General features: G+C 28.6%; 1 protein-coding gene and 1 non-coding gene across 2 annotated transcripts in view; one reads left to right on the top strand and one right to left on the bottom strand.

The window, feature by feature from the left end:
* Nucleotides 1–24,349, top strand: part of LOC124815258 (uncharacterized) — a 32,095-nt gene extending 7,746 nt beyond the window's left edge. The window contains exons 2-4 of the mRNA XM_065815033.1: nt 4,751–4,959; nt 23,287–23,381; nt 23,482–24,349. Of these exons, the coding sequence (XP_065671105.1) occupies nt 4,751–4,959; nt 23,287–23,381; nt 23,482–24,301 (1,124 nt within the window). The 3' untranslated portion in view covers nt 24,302–24,349. The remainder of the gene's footprint in view (nt 1–4,750; nt 4,960–23,286; nt 23,382–23,481) is intronic.
* Nucleotides 11,472–11,545, bottom strand: trnai-aau (transfer RNA isoleucine (anticodon AAU)). Its single transcript has one exon. It is a non-coding gene; the product is annotated as a tRNA-Ile (tRNA).
* Nucleotides 24,350–26,072: the final 1,723 nt, after the last annotated feature.

Genomic DNA, 26,072 nt, shown 5'->3' with positions numbered 1-26,072 from the left:
TTATGTCATCACATTTTCCATGTTGCCTCATTCGCAATATTCTCGTATAACTCTCGTTTCTATTTATATTTTTTTGTTTGATTTATATTTCCATAAAACTTTGATTTATTATTTTTATACTATATTAAAATTTTGTCAATGTTTCCTAAAGGTTTTCGTAACCTTTCTCTTTATAATTTGTTAAACCTTTTATTTTATTTAAAAAATTTTCATTAAATGTAACATAAAGATTAAAAATTTTAAAAATAATTTTAAGGTATAATTATTTATTTAAATATTACAAACAATTTTGAAAAACAGCACATTTTTGTTCGCAACAGTTTCCTTCAGAAATCAAGTTTTATAATAAAAAAAGCATTTTTTTCTAATAAAACTAATTGCCTACTATTTTTTATGCATTATCTTTTATATATTTCCATTCCTATTATAAGTGTGCATCTCTGGAGGTCTTGAAATTGAACACTTTGATTCAACTTTTTAAATAAATAATCTTAAAGATACTGTTTTGGACGTTTTGTTGATAAATGTAGCTGGCAAATATTTCATTAAAAAATCGTAGGTGCAAGTTAATTTCAATTTTTGATTTAATGGAAAGTAGATTCAAAGTTGATGATAGAAAGATAGATAAAATAAGTATATTGCATATTTATTTTATTTCATTTTTTTATTTTTACTAAAAAAATAATTATTTTTTGCAGCGAGCATATAATGTAAAAAAACGTCTTTTAAACATCTTTTAAACGTTTTGAACGTTTTTTGAACGTTCAAAAAACGTCTTTTTAAGGTCCTTTGTCCACTGAGTTAAGTGTAGGGTAGAAGCGGGGCTAGTTGATCAAATGGACAAGTTAGACAATTTAAATATATCTAAAACTATGAAATGACAAAACATCTAATCGATTAAAGTTAGGGGGAATTACAATGGTAACACAATGTGCAACAAAAAGTTATTGTGCACAATGACTGAAAATATTTTTCAGTCATTTTGCACTTTCAATGTGATTGAAAAATATTTTAGTAATTACAAAAAACAATTACAATGGCAAAATTTACAACAATATAAATTTAAAATATATAAAAGCTTCAAATATTTGGAATTGTGATGATTGTAGTTTTATTGATGACTAAGGAAATTTTTCAGTTTTATATCGAAAAGGTACAAAGCGCGCTATCAAACTTACAAGAGGCAATTAAAAAATTAGTTATGCTGTAAACAACTGCGTCAATGCTTCAAGCTTCTATCTACCTCCTCTCGTCGTTTATAAATCAAAAAGATACTTATATTATTTATGGGGCAAAAGTTGACTATTTTTGTATACACTGTGCACAGTGTATACAAGATCGGATTTAGGACGGAGAGAAAAATCGTAATTTATTGAGTAGTCGTAACGGCTATTCATATCAGCAGTTAAAGCGATTGACGATTGTGATCATATATTAAAGAACACATTCTTTAATATATGATCACAGCATTCATGTGTCATTAAAAGTTATTAAAATATGTAAAGAAAACAGCGTCCGATTGGTCTGCCTACCACCTAATTTTAGACATATATTTGGAATATATTTTCAGGTAAAACTTACTTGGAAAAACGTATTAAAATCATATAATGAATTATCAAAATACAAAAATGTTAATAAAGCTAATTTTCCAAGTTTATTAAAAGCATTATATGAAAGTGGCAAGTACTTCCCAGAACATACGCAGTAAGTGTGTTCAAAAATACGGAGTTATTTTCTTTTAATAAATCTAATATTGACCGATCAAAATTGAAAATAACACAAACATTTGAAGATCCAACAAAAAGACTAGCACCATAATCAGCATTTGACTATATCATCGACTGCGTTTATCAAAATCTTCAACACCAATGTCAAATGTTTCAGTTAAATGTTATAAAACACACATTTCAATTAAAAGTGGTTTATATAATTATATATATAAAATGTATTTATATATAAATTTTTATATATTTTAAATAAATTTACATATAAGCTATTTTATAAATTATATATAAAGTTTATAATATTATAAATTTATAAATAATATTATACATAAAATATTTTATGTATTTATATATAAAATTAGTTTATATATTTCAAGTAAAATTGGTTTCAATATTACAAAACAGACATTTCAATTGGTTGGTTTCAGTTGGTTTCAGTTGGTTTAGAATCTGCAATGAAAACATTACTGTAGCAAATTTATAACTCTCATAATTCACAAATCTAAAAGAATCACTTAAATTGTTTTTTTAGATTTGTGAGTATCACTCTAATATTCACAAATCTAAAAGAAACAATGTAAGGATGTAAGAAGAAGAAGCTTTAACTGAAGCCAAAACAATTGAGAAAGTTGGAGGAAATTGATGAAAAATGAAGTTAAAGAAGGCTACAAAATGTATGATAGACTATGTAGACGATGCAAGCATACCAAATAAACAGCAAAAAATACTTTAATGTAAAAATTACAAAGCAAATTTCCATTATTCAATGGTTCAGTGTAAAAACTATTTGTGTCAATTGTGGTTTTGCTTCATTTTTTTCAGTGGTTGTATTAAAATTTTTTTAAATTGTTTTGTATTTTGTTTACAACTTGTTGTGGTTTCAAAAAAATTGGTTTTAAAAATGACAAAAGAAGAAGACATAAGAGAAAAAATTATGCACAAATATTTACAAAATCCTAATAGTAGCTACAATTCGATAGCAAAATCGTTGCAAATACATTCATACACCGTTTGTCGTGTTATTCAACGTTTTTCTTAAACAAAATTGATCAAACGCAAATCTGGTGGTTGAAGAGAGGAAGGTTTTAAAGATACAAAACTAATTAAATGTTTTTATTCTTATAACCGGTTAACAGTTTTAAGAATAAAAACAAGCCTTTCACTAAGGAAAAGAGCAAAAATATATGGGTTTTCTTATAGTTTTGTTGCAAAAGTTAGATAAAAACATGGTTTTCATTCTTCAAAGGAGCACAAAAAATGCTCAACCGTTTTGAAACTCAACAAAAAAGTGAAAGAACCCGCGGCAGAAAGTTGTATGACAATTTTATTTCTAAAAATTTCTGTATTTTTGAAGACGATGAAACTTATATCAAGTACGATCATCAACAAATTCCTGGTGCTGTTTATTATATTGCCAAATATAAAGGAAAAGTGGATAAGAAATTTAAATACACAAAACATGACAAGTTCGCTAAAAAAGCTTTGATTTGGCAGACTATTTGCAGTTGTGGCAAAAAATCAAAAGAAAAAAACAAAAAAGCTTTGCAGAAACATTAAAGATAATAAAATATCATTTAAAAAAGCATCAAATAGTTTTGATTCTTATTCTCTGCGCAAGCTTATGGGTACCACTAAAGCAAAAGCTCGAAATTTTATTAGATTCCCACAACTTTTTCTCTTACGTCATTAAACTGTTGAAAATAAAATGTTATAGTATATAGTAACTCTACATAAATTATAGAGTTACTGTTAACGATAGTTTTATTGATGATTTACATAAGTTCCATATCATGCATATTCACTTTCTCGTTGATTGCTCAGCTTGCCCCGCACAGTTGCTCAACTTACCCCATTGGGGCAGGCTGAGTAGCTCGGTAAACTTTCGGCTATATCTTTTACACAAATCAAAAAAAGACTTTTTTAATCAAGTTTTAGCTGTTAAAATTATCTTTCCAATGGTGAAAAAAACTTTAGTAAGAAATGCTCAACCAACCCCGCAATACGAGTCCATTAATTATAAAATTAAGTTCCTTAATTGTTTTTTTTTTATAAAAAGTATTGCTTTTATTTATTATTATATATTAATGCCATTATCAGATGTTCCCTTTTGATTAATTTATATGGTGCATATGACATTATTGATATCATCATAGTATAAACTTAAAGAAAACGCTCGAGTGTTTACTTTAGGTGTTTAGATTAGTTTATACTATGATGACTTTGGATTAAAAAACTTGTTTTTTTAAAAAATTGTATTAATATTAACTAATTTTATATTAATAACCATAAAAATAACTTTATATAGCAAACAAAATAGCAGATTACAGGGGCAGATTCATTCTATTAGGTAAGAAAGGGGAGGAGGTACAGTGACGAATCCATTATTTTTTGGTGTTTGAGATTTTTGTATAAGCTAACTTCCAGACATGGAGTAAACTCCAAAAATTTGTATCTTTATACTTTCAAATAATGATGCTTTGCAAAAAATCGCGATGATTGGAGGCTGGGAACAAAAAAATCCCTAAAATTTTATACAACACCCTTTCACCTTCTCCCCCCCCCCCTCCCCATAAACACACACTTACACACTCACTAAACATGGGGGCAATGAGTTGATAAAATATATTTTGTACTATTCTCAACTAATCTTATATTCATTGATAAACTTTAAGTTTCATAGTATTATCTCTCAGCGTTTGAGGGGTAACAAATTTTATGCTGGATCCGTCCTGGGAGGTAGAAAGAAAAGGTGAGGACGGACTTATAGACGCACCATAGTGTGACACACGTTAACTGACCGTTAAACAAAATGTATAAACATCGCAGCAATACGTTTTTTAGTCAAATAATTGTATTTCAACTTTATAAATATAAATATTTTAAAAATACAAAAAAATAATAAATTAAAATAAATTGATTTTATTAATTTATATTAAACTCGTAACTTTTTTTATTGCTTAATTAGAATTTAAATAAACTGTTTTTGTTAATTAAATTTCTGAAATTTATCTACTTTAATTTTCAAGAAATATTTCCGCTAAAAGTTATAAACGTTCCAGTTATATGTGAACATCCGTATTGGCCAGATAAATATCAAAACGTTATACGTTGGGATATGAACCTTAGCCGTTTATATCTTTGCGCAGAATCGCAAGCAATCATCCGTAATTGGATAAACAAATATTCTGAACAGATGGGTATACAAAGCTTATCTGAATGTGTTACTTGTGATGAGGTAATTAGGTTTGTTATTCACAATGAAGTTGTCAAACTAATATTTTATAATAATATAATGTTTTATAATTATAACACTAATTATAATACTAATTATAATACTATTGAATAGTGATTTTTTAACTATTATACTTATTAAATTTACATTTTAAACAATAGATAATCGACCAGTATAAATTTTTTTCAACTTTTTGTTATCTGATAATTCTTATAATAATATAATTCTTTTATAGATATCTAACTATAATATAATGATATATATTTTTGTTAGTTATGTAAAAAAAAACCTAGGCATCTCAAAAAACCGTTTAAGTTATAAAAAAATAATAAGGATGAAAAAACTAAAGAAGAAAAAAAAATTAAGGGAAAGGAGGAGGGAGGAATTACAAATATAATCGGCAGGACTTCCAGAAGATTATACGATCTTATCATAAAGCCCTTTATAATATCAAATATAATAATAATAACAATAAAATCAAATTAACCAATAAAAATAATCAACATAAACTATATATAACTGTGCATTTAAAATATAAATATACTGGATAAAATAAAACAAAAGAACTAAAAACAAGAAAAAATATCTTCTGCTGAAAAGATAACTTCTTTTAATTTTCGTTTGAAAGAAATTAAAGTCCATTTCAAAGACAAATCAAAATTTATAAGTAAATTTTGATTTTTAAAATAAGGACCGTGATAAGAAATAAATAGTTGTTCAAATTTAGTTTGGCAGAAAGGTTCTTGTAGATTTTTTCCATTTCGAAGATTGTATTTGTTTATAGGTTTTGCATTATAAAGGTTTATAAATACATCAGGAGATAAATGATTTTTACATTTAAACATGAAACATAAAGAATTATAAGCATTTAATTCGTATACATTTAAGGCTTTCATTTCTCCCAGAAGCGGTTTTGAATTTGAAAAACGATTTACAAAATTAATTAAGCGAGCTGCGTGTTTCTGATGCTAGAGAGATTTAAGTTTAATTTTGTGCGTGGTTCCCTATACAATATTTGCATAATTTAAATGGCAGTGGATAAACGAGTAATAAAGTTGTTTTAGTTTTTGTTTATTTAACATATGTCGAACTTTATGTATAATTCCAATATTTTTAGCAACTTTTATGGAGATATTACCGATAAGTTTTCTTCTACAAAAATTCCGAGAAGTTTTGTAACTTTTTCCCTTTTTTGTATTGTATTATCAATGAAGAGGTCGGGCATCGTATTTGGTAAACATTTTTTTCTAGATATTGGGTAAAAAAGTGTCCATTTAATTTTATCGATATTGAGGAACAATTTGTTTTTCTTAAACCAATATGAGGTTTTATTTAACTCTTGTGTCATATTATCAAAAAGTGTATTTATGTTTTCATGAGATTGGAATAGGTTTGTGTCATCAGCAAAAATTATATTAGTTAAGTTAGAGGCTTTGTTAAGTTCATTTATATATATATTAAAAATAATAGGGGCCCAACTATGGATCCCTGTGGGACACCACATGCTACATTAATTAATAAAGGCAAAGAAGAGTCTTAGATGTTAACAAACTGCTTACAATTACCACGATAGCTTTTGAACCAACTTAGGGATTTTTTTTTTAATTCCATAGAGTTCTAATTTTTTTAATAAAATGCGGTGATCGACAGTATCAATAGCTTTAGACAAATCGATGAAAACTCCTAGGGTATAATGATAATTTTTTAAAGAATCAGAAATGCTACGTGTTAATAACAGATTATTTAATGACCCTAATAAAAGAAATTTTATTAGGGTCATTAAATAATCTGTTTTTATTGCATTTGGTACTGATATTGTACTTTTCTTATTTTTTCTCGAGATCTCTTTCATTAGTTGCCAAATACGCTTTGAATTATGTTTATGCTTTGCAAACAAGTCGGAGTTGTAATTTCTTTTCGCATTTTTGCGGAGTTTTTCGAAACTATTTTTATAAATTAGGTAGTTATTTTAGATATTTAATATACAGTTTTTGTTTCACTTTCGATGATTTTTTAAGTCCTTTAGTTATCCAAGAACATGATACGTCCTTGGCGTTAAGGATCATTTCACGAATAGGGAAGTTTGTGACAGATGGATTTAAATGTTTTAAAAAAAGAATCTAAGATCGAGTTTATATCATCATTGAAGTTAATATTGCTCCAGTTTTGATTCAAATTTGTTCCTTAAAAGATTTTAAACTGTTGTTATTGTATACACACTTTTTTATAGTTGTTTCACTCAGGAGATTTAATTTATAATTTTTATTTATACAAAAAAAAAAAAAAAAAAAAATACGAAAGTGATCTGAGACATCTGTTTTAATACCTTTTTTAAGCAGCTTGTTAAGAAAATCATTAGTTAGAATTTTACCTATTAAGGAAGATGAATGATTTGTTATTCTTGTTGGTTTATTTATTATAGGTATTGTTCCCGTTTCAAACAAGTCGTTGTAAAATATTTTATGTTTTGGTTTTTACTATTCTCAAAACAGTCCAAATTGAAATCCCCTACTATGTAATACCTTTTTCTTTCTTGATTAATTTAATCTATCAAATCGTGTTTAAAAAAATTGCTTAAGTGTTCAGTCCTTCCAGTAGGAGGCCAATAACAACAGCAAAATAGAACGTTTTTAGATTTTTTGTTTATAATTTCAATTGTTAAAGTCTCTTGATCTTCATGAGAAATACTCATATTGCGTCTAATGTTAGAAGGAATATTTTCATTTCTGTAAAAAAGTACTCCTCCTCCTCGCTTAATAACTTTAGGTACTATTAGGAACGCTTATTAACTTTAGGCCTCCTTGCTTATTAACTAAGGCGTAAACTGCCAATTAAAGAAGGGGAAAGGGAGGAAAGGAAGATACTTATAAACTTAAACCTAAGCCAACATTGTTTCTTTTAAAAATACTTCAAAATTAACTATTTTGATTTTATTTCAGTATTATTGTATAGAATTATTTTGGTCAAAGAACTGCATTGGGATAGCTGGCCTTAGTTGGATATACGAGGTTTCACTAAGACGGGTTGGGCTTGAAATAAATGATTGCTGGATCGCAGTTGACATAGTGAAATAGATTGATCTTTATAAGAGTATATGTACATTTCCAATAAACACCGATGAACTTGCTCATTTGTCTTATTATTAGTACTATTATTATTCTTTATTTACTTATTCTTTACCGCATGATTTTCTTTACCATTTATCGAAACCTACCGTCTGTTGTTGCCTTTTATATGGCGAAGCATATTATCTGGCAACATCTGCCATCTGACATTAATTAATGTGTTATAACTTATTATTTCATATTATAGTATAAAATCTTTTTATATTGTTTACAATTATAATCATTTTACAATTATAATTGTGTAACATTAAAGTTAAATCAAAAGCTGTCAAAAGTAAAGAAAGTATGATATATATTTATAAAAAAAAACTCAAATATTTAACTTCAAACATGGGTCATTTAAAACATGTTTCAAAATCATTTCAAAACATGTTGTTTCAATTGCAATATATTTAAAGCTACATTATTTAATTTTCAGTTACGGGGTTGGTATTAGTTTCTATTCATTTTTGGTTTCACATAAGAAAATACTTGTAGTTTTGCATTATGCAACCAAGGACCAGCTCAACAAAAGAAAGCTAAAGAAACCTTTCTATTAGTCACTACATTTTACAGTAATCTAAACTGCCAGCCTATACAAACTAAAATTAATCTTCTACTCAGCCTATCCTCTAGTGAAAGAACAAAACAATTTTTTTCTAATATCAATCATGTAATAGCTTATAAACAACTAAAATATATATATATATATATATATATATATATATATATATATATATATATATATATATATATATATCGGTTTTTAAGATATTTTAGGATTTTCAGATTCTGGTGGGGGTAGGGATGCTTACCAACCCCTGGATCCGTCACTGAGTAAGCACTTGGGTAGCGAATTTTAAAACCCTATTTGTTCTATCTGTGTACACCAAGGAGCTTTAATAAATGTTTGTAAAATCTCCTTGATGCGCACAGATAGTACAGATAGGGTTTCAAAATACGCAACCCGAACAATAAAAATTTAAACTTTTGGCAACTGGCGTTAAATTTTTTATCTTGCTAAAACGGTATTTCGTAAATTCACAAACAATTAAGAAATATAATACTATAATATGATATTTTGTTTTTGACAAGATTTTACAAAAAATCACAATCACTATATATTAATGTTGAACTTAATAGTAGTAGTAATAATGCTCATTTGTGCGTGTTTGACACAAAACTCTTGGCAGCCATTGCAACCGAGGTAGTCGCGAGAAAGAGTCGCAGCACTTTGTTTTATAAGAAAACGTGAACGAACGTGTATGCAAATAACTAACGTACGTTATCTTCAAATTATGTAATGTTAAAACATACTTAAACATATATCAAGTTTTACAGTTTGACTTTGACTTGAAAATTGCATTGCGTCAACCTCTCCTTAATTTTGATCTATAGCAATTATTTCCATTAAAAAAAAAAAATTATATAATTCTAAAATTTTGTTAGTCAACGTGGCAGCGTTGCCAAGTGTTTAGCGCGCAGAGCGTCTAAACAAAAAAGCCATGGTTTGAGTCCTACTACTGGCGACTTTATTTAAATTTTTTTTTTAGATTTTTAAAAATACAAAATACTTGTAAAGTTTAAAAGAGATTATACGCAAACATATGGAATAATATTATACACTTTAACAAATAAATAGGTTTTTAAATAAGCTAAAAATTATAAAAGCATTAAAAAACGGGGGGAAATTTGTTGCGTATGTGTCATGATTAAGATACTTATGTTTTTTTAGTTTTACATTTCAAGTTTTTTTACAACTAAGTTGAGTTCGTGCAAGTAAAATGAGTATACAACATGTTTATATATAGAATATAAAATCTATAAAACTATAAAGTTGTTTTGTTTTGCATTTTAAAGAAAAGAAAAAAAAAGCAAGCTGATGATTTAAACTTGCCACGCGGCAAATAATAATAGGGATCGTTCATAAATTACGCAAAGCTAATGAAGAAAAGAAAAAAGATCAAATTTTCCCTCGCAGAGCCATTAGTTAAATAAAAAATCAAAAAAGCTCATTAAGTTTAATGAAAACCGCTACCTAAAAGAACTTAAGATCTTTTTTTTAAAAAATAAATTTAGCGTTGCGTAATTTATGGACGATTCCTTCGCGTTTTATAGTCTATAGCTTTTAATGGTCTAAGATCTTCTTAGTTCTGCCATTTGTATAGCGTTGCGTACAAACTGAAGTGAAGTGAAGTCTGTAAGTGAAACGTCTTTAGCATATATTGAGTTTGCAAGCAGTATATGTAACAATCGTGTATAATAAATCTGTAAAAATGAGAAATCTTTTGAATTTTATTTTAACAAATAGAAAACTTTTTTTGCTATACTATTATTTTTTTTGCTATAAATATTGCTATAATTATTATAGATATATACTATAAATATATATTTTAGATATATACTATAATAAAAAATTTGCTATAAATATTACTATAAATACAGCAAGATTGAAAAATATTCGAAATTTATTAGAGGAGGTCTTTAATCTCCCAAAACGGCACTGATAACTGCGCACTAAACCACTGAGCTATCAAGGATATGCTTTTCAGAGATAAACAAACCTAATAATAAATCTTGTATAAGCTCTATGTATGCGGAAAAGGTGCGCAAGAGTGTTTTTGCTCTTAAAGCAATTTTTCAAAATAAATTATTTTACGCAAAAATATTGAAGTAAACAAATAATTGGTATAGAAATGATCGGTGTGGAATAGATAAGTATAGAAATTAGAGGTTTGGTAAAGACCCGTACTTTATAAGTCCGGAAAGCTAGGAAACAGTATAAAAAAGGAAAAAGTATAGAAAAGGTCAGTGTGGCTTACAAAGACCCGTATTTTTACGGGTCAGATCAGCTAGTATTATAATATTTCGTTAAAATTGACAGTTTTTCTTCAGTTTTCAATTCATCCGTCAGTTTGTTATATATAAAAGTTTTGTAAATCGCGGTATATCGTGGTATAGTATATATACTATACCACGATATAAAATTTATTCTATACGCTATATAGCGTATAGAATAAATTTTCATATCGTGGCATACGTATACCACGTATAGTACACCAGCATTTCGTGGTATAGTATACTTCGATATGAAAACTTATTTCATATAATAAATATATATAAAACAATTTAAAATAACATGAAAAAGTTACTTTAATTGTAAAATAACATTGAGTAATATGAAAATGATATTTGAATTATGATATTTCAAGGAACTTTTTGAATTACAATAATCCAAGTAACTAGTTACATGAAAAAAATTTTCTTAAGCTGTTGTTGATGTTATTAGTTTTCAAAAAGTAATGCTAAATATGATAATTATTCAAAAACATATTGCTATAGTAATTTTCACAATAATTATCACAATGTTTTAAATGAAATTTTAGATAAAATTAAGAAACAAAATAAAAATGGCCAGTATGGGGATCGAACCCACGACATTCGCGTTATTAGCACGACGCTCTAACCAACTGAGCTAACCGGCCGTGGGAACCGCTGAGGATATTTATATTTATAATTATTAAAATTTAAGTTTTAATTTGTTTATGCATACAAATATTTACATAATATTTTTAGAGGTTTACATTAAGGCCTTGTTAATAATTATGAGGGTGTCGGCGAAGTAATTGTATTTGGTGATTTTCAATCTTTTCCTCTCGAAATATACGATTTACTAGAAAGATCAAGTCCCACAAAAAATAATTACTCTGCGGCTCTATCAGAATTTATAAAATCGAGTGAATTTGAACTAGTGGACGTAATTAAAGGTTCAGGCCCTAAGATAACATATCAACATAATACACTACCAAATGCATCATTTATTGATCGCATAGCTATCTCAAAAAACACTTCTCTTAGGTATTACAACTGTTTTGTTGCCCCCTTTTCACCTCAGAATATGAGTGATCATTTGCCAGTATCAATTGTAATTGAACTCATCGGAAGATCTCTTAAAGAGAATATTCACAAAATGACAGACAAAATTAGCATTCCAAATTATGCTTGGAATAATCAACGTTTTATACAATTATTTAATGATTTCGTAAATAATAATATTAAAAGTCTTAGCCTTACAAATAACAATTACGATAAAGAACTTATCAAAATCTATAATTTGATTACAAAAAGTGCATCTGAGGCTCTTAGCCAACACTTATCTGAGAAAAAACAATCATTATATCGAAATCTTGGTGGACTCCCGAGTTAAATAGGAGTAAAAAAGTTCTTACATTTCATTTTAAGAAATGGCGTGACACGGGTTTCGTAAAAGATTTAAGTTCGCACATTTTTAACCAATACCTAATGGCACGAAAAAATTTCCGAAACGCTGTTAAGAAAGCACAAAACTATAACCTTTACAATGTTAAAAAATACCAATCCAAAAAACTTCTGGAATACTTTTAGAAATATACAGACTGATGCAAACTCAAAATTATTTACAATAAATAATAAAAAGGACAAGGAGTCAATCACAAGAGAATTCGCCGATAGTTTCGAAAAACGGTTGAACACTAAATCTGTAACGCATACCGCGACGAGTTTTCAAGTTCCACCTTGTACAAAATTTGACTTTGTAATAATATAATCCTAATAATCTTTCCAGATCTAAAAGAAGCTCATCCTCTTCAATTCGGTTTCATCAAAAATAGCTCAACCCTACACGCCGAATTTGTTATTAGTGAAACAATTAAACACTACAACAACAACAACTCACCTGTTTATCTCTGTTCCCTCGATGCTGAAAAAGCTTTTGACAGCTGCAACTGGGACATTCTTTTTGAGAAACTGTACAATAATAAAAAATTACCACTGTATATTGTTAATACAATATCGTCATTATACAGGGAAAGTAGTGCTTCTGTGTCTTATCTAGGTTGCAAATCATCTCCATTCTATCTTACGCAAGGAGTGAGACAGGGATCGATTCTCTCGCCTCATTTGTACAATCTTTACACTCAAAACCTACTAGAAACCTTACAAAATGAAAGTGTCGTAGGAACATCAATAAATGGAAACTACACGGGTGTTATAGCATATGCTGATGACATTATACTTCTTAGTTCCACCCTCTCTGGCCTACAAAAGCTAATTAATATCTGTAACATTTACACAAAAAATTGCATAAAATTGAATGCTGACAAAACCGAGTTTTTGATCACCGGAAAACATCAAATTAAAAAATGCACGATAACACTCAACCGCCAAAAAATAAAACTAGACAATAAACTTACTCATCTAGGCTTTATATGGGACACAAAATATTCACCAATTGCCTCACTTAATCATTTAAACATTGATAACCGAATATCCCATTTCCGGGCAGTAATACAGTCTTTAATTCAAGCTGGAATTAGTTTTGTTCACCCAAACTCTATTGTCCAGTTATATAATACTTTAGCTGTTCCAACACTAACGTATGGTCTTGAGCTTTGCGACCATAAAGAAATGTTATTGCAAAAGCTTGATATAGTAGGAAGAATTGCACTGAAGTCACTACTAAACGTTTCAAAACATAGTAAATATTATATACATCCCCTATTTTGTATTAAAGATATATCTATAATTACGCAACAAAATAAGATAAACTTATTTATTCGCCTGTTGAAAAATAAAATGACATTTGATATTCTTAAGTCGCAGTTGAACAACGAATCAGGTCCACGACCTTTTGTAGATAGCGTCAAGGCTCTGTGCAATAGTCATAAATTAAATATAGAGAAACTAATGCAACACAAAGAAAAAATAAAAATTACTGGTTTAAAAAATATAATTCCTGAAACGGATCTTAAAATCTTAAAATGTGCAGTTTAGTACTGGAACTCAAAAGAACAAAGAACAATCTTCAAGGATGTTCTTGAAAATAAAATTCCTAGATCCTAGAGATTTTTTTTTGAAACTTTTTATTACCTTACTTGTAATATATAGTGGGTGTTTAACAAATATATAATCAATTAAAGAAATATTATCTGTACGCAAAAAATGTTTATAGACTTAAATTTTTTGCGTTATCAAAATCGGTGCTATGGGTGTTCAGACCTTATACTTTTAAGGCGCGACTGACACAGTGTGGATTGAAATCCTTGTTGGGAACATTTTTTTTTTTTAATTATGATATTTTATTTCTAAGTAGTTTTATGTTCTTAACTATTATTGTTGCTTATTTATAGTTATGTTTATTATTTATTTTATCAAAGTTTCATAGATTAAATGCATTATTGCATACATAAATTGACTGATTTAGATGTAGTCGCAGTGGAGTATACTGACTTAAATAGAGATAGGCACAGTGGAGTGTACATACATCGACAAATTTAAGTAGGCATGGGCGCAGTAGCGTGTATATGCATCGACTGACTTAAATAGGGATAGGTGCAGCGGAGTGTACATACATCTACTGAGGATTTAGGTTTGGGCAGTCATTCTTTAAAATAAAAAAAGAGAATTTAATATTTATTTTAGGAGAAAGTCCCTCAAAATTTAGGAAATCTTTGATTTTTTTTGCTGGTATGAAAGTAAAATTATTAAGAAATTGAATAGTGAAAACAGTTTTGAAAAAGCAAAACTTTTTGTTAAATAAATTATATTTTTGTATGGTCATCTATGTGTCATTTTTTCCTAGCAACGTCCCTGGTTACAAGAAAATTATCAATAAAACACATTCTCGACCCCTTTTTTTCATTATTTTTTTTTCAGTTTTGTTAGAAATGCAAGCTGCAAGTCATAATTCAAAACCTCATATTTGAAAATTCGTGCTTAGATCCCTCATTTTAAGTCATCTTTTCAAGCTAAAAATCTGTAATTGAGTAAAAATGAACAAATATAAAATAGCATATTGTGATGAAAGTGTTACTGAAAGAGTAAAGTTTTTTACTAAACGTCTTACAAAACGTAAACCTTCTTTTTATGGAATGAGAAAGCAAGAAAAACTGTAAATATTGATTTAAACAGTGTCAATAGTAATGATGTAAATATGACAAACTATGTAAATACTGATATTCAATGACTTTCAAATACATATTGACTGAAAGTCAATATGTATATGAAAGTGCATCAAAATGAAAAGTTAAGCCAGTAATGGTACAAAGTAGAAACTCAGGCTATGTTAGTGGCTACAAATTTATTAACATGGAAATTCTTGCCTCCATATTTATGAAACATCATGTCCTGAATGTTTGCAACCATCTCTGTTATTGTTAAGCGAGAATGAAATGTCTTGCAAAGGATTTGCATCCAATTTATTATTAAGCTGCATTTGTGGTTTTAAATTAAACTTTAAAACATCAAAAAATGTAGCAGGTTATGATATCAATAAAAGAGCGGTATATGTAATAAGAACACTCGGTCAAGGCTTATCTGGTCTACATCGGTTTACCATGTTAATGAATATGCCTAAAAGATTATGTAAAAAAACTACAATTTTATTGCTCAGAAATTGACAATCGCAGCACAAACAGTTGCTAATGATACTATGCACGAAGCTGCACCAGAACTCCGAGAAGGCAAATCTCTTAATGAGATAGTAGAGACTGGAGTTTTGATTGATGGAACATGGCAAAAAAGGGGATATAGTTCAAATAATGGTGTTACCGCAGAATTGTCCATCACAAATGGGAAGGTTTTAGATGTTGAAGCATTATCTAGAAAATCTAAAATATGTGAAAAAACTCAAAATGCCACTAATTCAAACCAGCAACCAGCAGAAAAAAAGCACACATTTGCAATAAAAACTATGAAGGATTAGTTGGTGGGCTGGAAACTGCTGGCGCGATAAAGATATTTAATCGTTCTCTAGAGAAATATAACTTGCGATACACAGAATACTTAGGTGATGGTGATAGTAAAAGCTACACAACAGTTAAAGGAACTTACAAGGATGTTAAAATAATTAAACTGGATTGTATTGGGCATTTTCAAAAGCGCCTTGGATCTCGTTGTTGGCAATTAAAAAAACAAGTCAAAGGCTTAAATGGTAAAGGCCGTTTAACAAACGCTTCAATTGATCGTCTGCAAAATTATTTTGGAATCACTATTAGGAAAAATTCTGGAAACCTTAAAGGTATGAGATCATCTGCTTTAACAAGTTTAATTCATGTAGCATCTTCCAGCAAAAATAATTGGCATTACCCGCATTGTCCCACAGATAAAGACAGTTGGTGTAGATACAATCGTGATAAAGCTAATGGTACGAATGAGTTTAAACTAGGACTAGGTCTTCCTATTGATATTGTACTTACAGTATCGGACAAAACATGGTGGACAAACTCAAATTTAGAACAAAAGTTGATCATAAACTAAAAAAAACTAGTAAAACAATTGAACATATTATTTTTTATATAGTTTATTATGTTGTTAGCAAAATTAAAAACTTTTGAATCATACTAAAAATCACTAAAAAGTTTTATAACACATTTTCCCTAACAAACTACATTTTTCTTTGGACAAAACAAGGTGGACATTCAAAAAATCGACTGAAAATTCAAATAATTTTAAAACTTAACTTATTATTTTTCGAAAAACTTCAAAAAATTAACTTAATATTTGGTTAGACCTCCTCGACTTTTAATTACTGCTTTCATTCTTTGAGGCATAGACTCAATTAATGAGTCAACAATTCTCATATCAATCTCTCGCCAGGCCTTCTCGACTTGTTCAAATAATTCCTCACTGGTCTTCACATTTGTACACTCAATCTTTTTGCCAATTATTTCCTAGATATTTTTTATGAGATTCAGTCTGGGCTTTGTGCAGGTCACTTCATTATGGTGATATTCTTGTCTTTGAACCATTGTTTTACAATGTTAAAAAAAATCCATTTTAGAGGCATCTCCTATTCAGCATGTGGTAACATTATCTTCCATTATATCTTTGTAAACAAAACGGTCCACAATACCATTAATTTTGTGAATAGAACCAGTTCCTAGTGCTGAGAAACATCCACAAACCATAGCTGACGTTCCATGCTTAACACTCTTCTAGGTATATTTAGTATTGAATCTGATGTTCTTTGGTCTCCTGACTCGCTTCTGACCGTCGCTTCCAAAAAGGTTATATTTTGATTCATCACTAAAAAGTTTGTTTTTCCACTGGTCTGCAGTCCAATTTTGGTGTGCTTTGGCAAACGCAAGTCTTAGCTTTCTATTTATAAAAGAAGTTAGTGGTTTCTTGTCAGGCATTCGAGAAAACAACTTTGCTTCGTTAACTCTTCGTCGCACAGTGCAATTAGAGATTTGTAGTTCAAGTTTTTCGGTTAATTTTGTAGATGACAAAAATGGATCTTTTTAAAGCTTTTTAACAATTATTCGATCTAGTCTTTGTGATGTTTTTCTTAGACGTCCGCCCCGATGGTTTGTTTTATAGCTTCGTCCGCTCCGATGGTTTGTTTTATAGCAAGATCCAAATGATTTGACAGTTTTGTTTACAGTCGATTAAGGTATATTATATTTTCTACAAATTTCAGCTTGACGTTTTCCGCTTTTCAAATCTTTAATAATATTTTCAGGTAAAACACTTCCTAATTTGTCGTAAGCCATTTTAAGTTGCAATATACGCCATATATCACGAGTTAAATCTATTTTTAGTTAAATTAAAAAATAATTGGTCAGATGTTCCAAAATCTATTTTATTATTTTAGAGTAATGTTATGATAAAAGTGAAAACAAAAGAATATGGTAAATTGAATAAAGACAATGAAATCTTATAAAAAAAGCGTCGTTTTGATTTGTCCACCTTGTTTTGTCCAAGGAAAAATGTAGTTTGTTGAGAAAAATGTGTTATAAATTTTTTTTTGTGATTCTTAGTATAACTCAAACATTTTAAATTTTGTTGAGAACATAATAAACTATTTAAAAAAATAATATGTTCAATTGTTTTACTAGTTTTTTTTAGTTATTGATCAACTTTTGTTCTAAATTTAAGTTTGTCCACCATGTTTTGTCCGATACTGTAGATTGAAGCCTATTTATGTAGAACTAACTTCAGATGCTTACTTTAATCGATTACTTCATGGGAAAACACAGAATTAGAATGAAAGCTTCAACGCTATGATATGGTCCAGAATACGGAAGTCCAAATATGTTTCGCTTACACAACTAAAATTTGGACTTTACGATACTATTGGAGTCTTTAATATATGAATAAAGCCTAGTACCCTCATATTTGAAAAAATTTGAATGTTACCAGGACAGAGTACCATTTTTGGATGCAATTACTTGAACCAAAGAAGAGTCAGCATGTCAGTATATAAAAACAAAGACACGATCAAGAAACGAAGAATGGTTTTAAGAGGCCGCAAACCTGAAAAGTCTAACAAATTTGAACAGAAAGAAGGAAGTTTGTATGGGGCTGGTGTTTATAATTAAAAAGTAATAATAAAATGCTTTTTTATTATTTCTTTTATTACTATTAGTTTATAATATTTTTCATCTTAATTTTCTCTCATTTGTCATTTTTCTCAGAACGCAGGTTTTAAACCTCCCGACAGAAGTATCTTGAAAACCGTTTGACCAATTTATATGAAATTTTCAGGAAGTGTTCCTCTCATAAAGATGTATACAATAAGCAGACAACTTTTTTAAAACGTTTTTTAAACAGAAAAAAGTTTAGAAAACGTTTATAATTTTTGTGCCTAAAATGATAGCAAAAATTAAACATGGCTACCACCTGACAATAAAGTTGTTAACAAAAACTGTCTGTTTATTGCATAGATCTATCTTTCATCAACAAACTAGGAAAAATAGCTATTAATGACTTTCTGATCAACTGCAATCTTTGCCAAGGTGAAGGAAGTAATTTCCATTTTTTCCTTAGTTACTAGGTTACCATAGCAACATGGTGCTATACTTTATGATAAAAATTTTTGATTTTTGATATAGTTTTATTTGAAACATATAACAGCTTCGTAAATGCTCTGCTTTAGAAAATAATTTTTTGAGGGACCTTCCCCCTTAAAATGGGTTTATAAACTAATTTAATTCGTATAAAAAATCATTACGTTAAGTTAAACAAGAATTTCAAGTGAAATCGTCAAAATAAAAAGAATAACGTTTTTTTAAATACGTGCGTACAACTAAGAAAAAAAGAATTGTCCGCGCGTACAACTAAATAATAAAGGAGTTATACGCTTGTACAACTAAGAAAAAATGAGCTGTATGCGCGTACAAATAATGCCTACCTTTTACAATCTGAAAGAAAGATATATTTAATCTCAAAGGGTTTCTGTTACAAAGAACACGCTTAAATATTGTTGCGATGGAGATATTAAAAATAGGTTTAAGGTATAATTAGAAGTAGGTATGAGGTTTCATTAGAGTTGGATGGTATTTATCTCTCTAAAAATGCTTCACAAAGATTTTAAATGTTTCGAACTTGATTTTTTTATTAACATCTTTTATCCAAAACCACTCGCATAACATACATGTGCGGTAGGGTATATCGTACTCACGCGTGTTCAGATTTGATTCAGTACATCACTTTTCCTATGATTTTATAAAGCCTGATTGAATATTCAAATACAGCTTATAAATATCATCATATTTATAAGCTGTATTTGAATATTTAAATACAGCTTATAAATATGATGATAGAAAAATGGCATTATTAGATAGTAAGAAAGCCAGAAAATCCATCAACACTAAGCTTCCCAGTAAATACAGATTGGTTCAGAATTGGTCAATATTTTGTCGAAATCGGTCGAAAAAAGGATAAAACGTTTAGCGACCTATTATTGACTAAAAATCGAGCTTGATTTGAAATGTACATTTCAAACTTTTTTATATATATGTTTACTAAAAGTCAATCTAACGTTTAGAATATCGACTTACATTCGTCAATATTGTAAACATTTATCGACCTTAGTTAAACGTAAACATTTATAGATTTAAAATCTTCGCTTTAAATCTTTTAATATATACGTTTATTTAATATCGATCAACCGTTTACAATATTGACTAATGTAAGTCGTTATTCTAAACGTTTAATCGACGTTTAATAAACCTTTATTATATTATAATATAGTAATAAAGCCATTGGTCAGAAAACTCACAAAACAGCTTTAGTCACGCGGTTTAAATAAACCTAATGAAAACAAAATAAAAAACTTATTAAAAAATTACTTTTTATTGGCTAAGTAATTAAATTAGACTTAAATACATTTTCAAGATTCACTTCCTTAAAACAAATGAAAGCAAAGCGACTCATAATAAATAATAAACGAGTGTCGGGTGCGCAAATAAATAATAAACGAGTGTCGGGTGCGCTGTTTTAATTCATTGAAGTTACTAATCTATCTTACAAATCTACCTTCCTAAATGCCAACAAACCAATGGACTCCGATGCTTTAGAAATTATTGATGGCGACATTGAAACAGTTAAAAAATGAGTTGCTGGTCTCTCGTTATTAAAGTCCTGCTGCAAGAACTTTTTTCGTAAGTTTTATAAATAGTTTAAATTCATTTTGTAAACGTTTGTATGATTGTTTAACAGTAGGTATTCATCTTTGCAATAATCAAGAAGTTTAATAACTAAATATTTATTTTTTTGTTTTAGATACAATTTAGCTTAATTTAGTTACATTTGCTAAAGAAAGATGGTGAAACAGAGCTGGTAAAAACCACCGCATATGTTATGTCGCAACGTTACTAATTTTTTAATGTCAAAAATAAACATGGATGGTGTAGGAAATTTCGGAAACTTCCATTCAGAAAATCCTCTATATGTAAAGTTGTTCTGTGTAATTCCAATTTTGATTTATGAATGTACATTTAAAATGCTTACTAGTTAACCCTAGTTTTTTTGCGGATACAAATCAGGTTTCGAATTCAGACGATCAGGTTACGAATGTAAAAGATGATGTTGCATAAACAGCTGCATGATGAACAAGCGTAGATGGTATTCTAGGAAGATTTTTGATAATGCATAAACCAGAGAAAACAGTGATCCAAAATATTTGTAAAAGTTTTGACTTAATGTAAACTTTTATTTTCTGCTAATAAGATTAAATTTAAAAAATATTTGATAGAAATTGCAAAAAGCTTGATCATTTAATTTTTTTAATTATCGAAACATTACCAAGTATAGTGCACAAACATTTTTTCTCTAACTCCCCACTATATGAAAACGTTTTATATAAGTTTATAACTTTATATATAGTTTTATAAAATAAAAGTATAGTATAAGTAGTATAGTATAAAAGTTTATAAACATATTATAATAGTTATAAAAAATATAAAAAATAAGACCAGGTCTTTTCTAACTATATCTTATGTATAAATTTCATTACTTTCATAACTATATCTTATTTATAAATTTCAAGACCTATATAGCTCTTATTACTTATATAAAGCTAAAAAGTTATAACGTAGTTTTAATTTATATTAGTTTCACTACTTAAATAAATTGAAATTACGTTAACTAAATCAAAGAAACTATTAGACAAGATCTAAAAGTTTAATATACGTTTACTTTGACTAAATCTAAACGCTTTATACACTTTAATTAGACTAGATTTAAATGTAAATTAGACAGAATCTAAACGCTTTAGATACGTATAATAATCCTATGATAGACGTCTAAAATACGTTTGAATATAGAAGTTTTATAGACGTTTGTTTTTAGCGTTAATCTGGATTTCATTCTAAACGGATTATCGACCAAATCTGAACATTTTGTCGAAACGTTGTTTTGACGTTTATTAGACGTTTGTGTGTTTACTGGGTAGCAAATATTTTGAAAGGTCTAAGAAAGTTTCTCCAAACTGAATTTTCAACGTTACGTGATTGTTTGCAGCGATGTCTTGATCTGCAATGAGAAAAAATATTAGTTTATGAAAAAAATCCACGTAGTTTATCAATGCTAGAAATTTTTTCAAATGTTGCCCATGAAATTGCAGAACGATGGTTTATTTCTATATTTCTAACAGAGTTTAAAGAACCTATAGTTTGTGGTACTAAAGCTATAGAACTAAGACTCAGTAGAGGTCCGCATTCTCTTAGATAGCTTGACACAAAGCCCAAAAGGCCAATAACGAACACTAGGAATCTAAACTTAATAAACTTTTAAACATTGCTTTTTGCAAATGCAAAATTGTTTACTGTAGTGAGAGTGATGCCCCTTACGAAGAATCTTGTCAAAATCGTGCTCATTGTCTTTGCAAATTTGACTTAAATTTTAGAATTCCACAAAAAGAGCTTGTTTGGATTTAAACCCAGCGAGAAAAACAAGGTAGTGTTTCATCTATGCAAATTGTCGGGAAGATTTTTTTTATCATTATATTAAAAATAAAACAGTGACGAAGGAGTCTATCTTACTCATTATACAACAGAGCTTAAATCTGAAATATGTAAACCAGCCAAACAAAGTGCTACTGGATTATTCAACTGATTAATGGAAAGAGGTAAAAATCAATATCTGCAACTAATTGGTAGAGATACTAAAAATGAAATGTTTTGATGGAAAGGTGGAATGCTTTATTTTGTCGAGGAACTTATCCATCAAAAACTTTTTAGATCATTTTGCTGGCATCACATTAATGAGCTTCCGTTCCATCATATTGTGGAAAAACGTGACAAGCCAACTTCTTCAGGAAAAGAATGGTGTGGAGCAGTTGGTAAACTGTTTTTTAAAGTTGATAATCTTGAAAGATTTACTAAATTTACATCAATTCCTCTTTTGTAGCCTTTAATTAATATTAGTGAAGATTTTGTTAAGCAAATGACCACTGATAGTTTAGTTACATGGAAGTATTTGAATACAATATTAAAAAGAAACCTTGATCCTGAAGTAGCAGCTCTTAAATGTGGTAGATTGTCTCTCAGTCAATGGCTTATTTGCAGTCAATATAATATTGGCAGCCAGGGTCGGAAATGAACATGGCCATGTTCATGGAACACTTTATGTTACACATTATATTTACAATAAATCAATTATCATTATATTACAATGATAATTGATTTATTGTAAAAAATGTAAAGTATGTTCACATTTTACATCAAAGTTTGGTTGTTATAAAAGTTTTCATACAAAAAAGAAATAAATAAAACCCAAAAAATTTAAAACTTGAAAAGTTTAAGATTTTTACTTATTACTTATTACCAGACCCTATAAATCCCCAAATATCAGGGTAATTTTTACAACTTTTTAGAACTTGATGAATAGATTAGTATAGTTTTCATAAAATATTTTTATGTTTAGATTTTAATCATGTAGTTATATTAGAACTTGAATTGTTTAGGAAACTCTTTCAGATGTTGACGTCAGCTTTAAGTCATCTGAAAGCAGTTCCAGAAGTTCTCAAAGCTCCTTAAAAGAAACTTCAAGAAGAAGCAGGTATTTTTTTTTTTTATGTTTGATTGAAGAGTTAATTTTTTAAACACTAAACTTTGAAGGTCAAACCTTGTTATATATTTGTTATAAATATTTATTTTAGTACTGTCTCGTTAGCAACAGAGATTTTAAACCATATCAATACATCATACTCAAGTTCGACAAAAACGATTTTAAAAAACAACTCAACTTTAATTGAAAATGATAATTCCATTGCTTGCTCGATGGATGCAAAAAGAAAAGATTGTGATGATATAAAAAAACAAAGAAACCACACAAAGTTAGCACTGCAGCGTTCGATGTCGTTTGATTATACTCCTATGAATATGAATGAAAGACAAAAGATTGGCGGTCAAAACTTAATAGATTCTTCTAACTTATCAACAAGCGATGAGTATGATTCGGACAGAACTGATTGTACCCCAATGAACATTAAAGCATGCACAAACGACAAATATTTCAAAACGCCAAGATCAAATATGGCACAATCTTTTACTGAAAAAGGTGATTATAAATTCAAAAGAAAGCCATGCTATACCAAGATAAATAGAGAAAGTGGAAAAGTAAAAAAGAGAACTGCTTTAATATCTGAACCAAAATATTTTCAGAAAAAAGATGTTGATAATCCCACGAATGAATTTATTGCTGAAGATACCATTAATAACTTTATAGAAGTAGTTTCGACATCACACTTGAACAAGCCGAGTTTTAGTGAAAACATGAAAGAGGATGTGACGGTTGAAATGATTAATAGTACAAATTACAATTTGATTAATGAGTTGAAAACATTGAACGTAGGAGATGTTCAAATTTCATTTCCTTTTAACAGCCAGCTTATATTTGTGGATAATAATAAAGTGATATTACGCACAGAGCAAGTTACATGCAACATTATCAAAAATGAAATCAGTTTTCATATATAAAAATCAATATAAATTTAATCTAATTAACAAATAAAATAAATTCAAAAAGGCTTTTTTTTTTCCCACCAAATATTGGTTTCCATTTCTACATGTAATGAACTGCGGTCCTTAAGAAAAGATATGTAATAATAATTTATTGCACAATTAACGGATTATTAATTAACGGATCTTTTTGAACAAACATGTTTTAAAAAGAAAATTATTCGTATAATTGTATTAAAATTAATTATGGAATTGTAATAAATCATCAAAGCACAAATCATTTAACTTTGTGAACATTTAAGATTTTAATATTAGACGATGCAAACTCTAAGTAAGCATTTCCAGCAGGCACATTTTTATTGCAAATTTTTTTGGTATTCAAACTTTTTTTCATAATATAAACGACGAACTTGTTACGTTGGTGTCAGAAAATTAGATTAGTTAAAGCCTGAAAACAGTAGTGGATTGAAGTTTAGCATTGTTAGGGAAGGAGGGGGTCAGGGGGTTGAGTTGGTGGCAACAGGGGTTAGGGGTAGTGCATTAATCCCCAGAAAGATATATATTTTTTCAAGAATCGCACTTATGATAAATACATTTTATTAATGCTTTTATGTGCTTTTAATCATAACTATTAGGTACGTCTAAGACACAAAAAATCTAAAGTTTGAGTTTGCTAAGTTTACTCTGATTAACAAAAAGAAAAATGAAGAAACATTTAATGCTATAGCAATAGATTGGTTATTTAAAATTTACACAATACATATTACTGAAAGCAAGCATTAATAAGAAAATTTACTTTCTTGCTAGTTTATATAAAATTTTTTCTGCAAGATTTCAATTCCAGCGGGTATAGAACGTTTGTTTGACGTAAAAAAACGTTTTTTGATTGTTAACCACAGATAATTTCTGATAATCTTTAGTCTACTGAAACTTCTCTCATCATAAGCAGATGTAAAAGTATGAGTCAAGTCGATTTTGTAGAGTTTAGACAAGTTAGGAAAACAAGATGTCATCTATTTCTCTATTAAAAGTGGATGTACGTCTTTTATTTGTAGTTGAGGGGTGCCATACGTATTTTTTTAACACATAAAAAAAATATAAATTGCTCCACAATGTTGAAATCAGATAATTTTAAATTTTTTGTTTTTCTCTTTTTAAAAAAAAAAGTTGTTCAAAACCGTTTGCAAAGTTATTGTAGTTTTATAAGTGTTTTAGAGGCCGAGAAGCCAATGGTTGCCACCTCCAGAAGAAATTTCGGAGACAAAACCATTTGGAGGCCGCCTCCAATAGCTTCTGTCTCCCAGCTGGCTGCGACCGCCAAGTTGGAGGCGGAAATATTTGACTCCATCCGGCGGATGTAATGAAAAATTAATGCACGTTTGGCATTAAGTTAACGAGCAATTAAAATATTAATTGAGAAAAATGTTAAATATTTGACATCAAAGTTTTGTTTTATATGATTTATTGACTATTTAAAAATAAGTTAACGAGCAATTAAAATATTAACTGAGAAAAATGTTAAATATTTGACATCAAAGTTTTGTTTTAAATGATTTATTGACTATTTATATGATTTATTGACTATTTAAAAATATTTTGATAAAAAATTTTTTGTCAGAGCGGTTGTTTTTCTGGGACTATCGAATAAATTTTTAACTTTTAAACGTTTTAAACTTTTTTTAATAATAATAATAATAATAATAATAATAACAACGTTAATAATAATAACGTTTATTTGCATTAAAAACCATACAAAAAGAGTTTCAATACAAAAAGGTGAGACATTACA

Source organism: Hydra vulgaris, chromosome 13 (assembly GCF_038396675.1).
Source record: "Hydra vulgaris chromosome 13, alternate assembly HydraT2T_AEP".
Lineage (NCBI taxonomy): Eukaryota > Metazoa > Cnidaria > Hydrozoa > Anthoathecata > Hydridae > Hydra > Hydra vulgaris.
The sequence above is the reverse complement of the archived record's forward strand: the minus strand, read 5'-3'. Positions and strand labels throughout refer to the sequence as shown.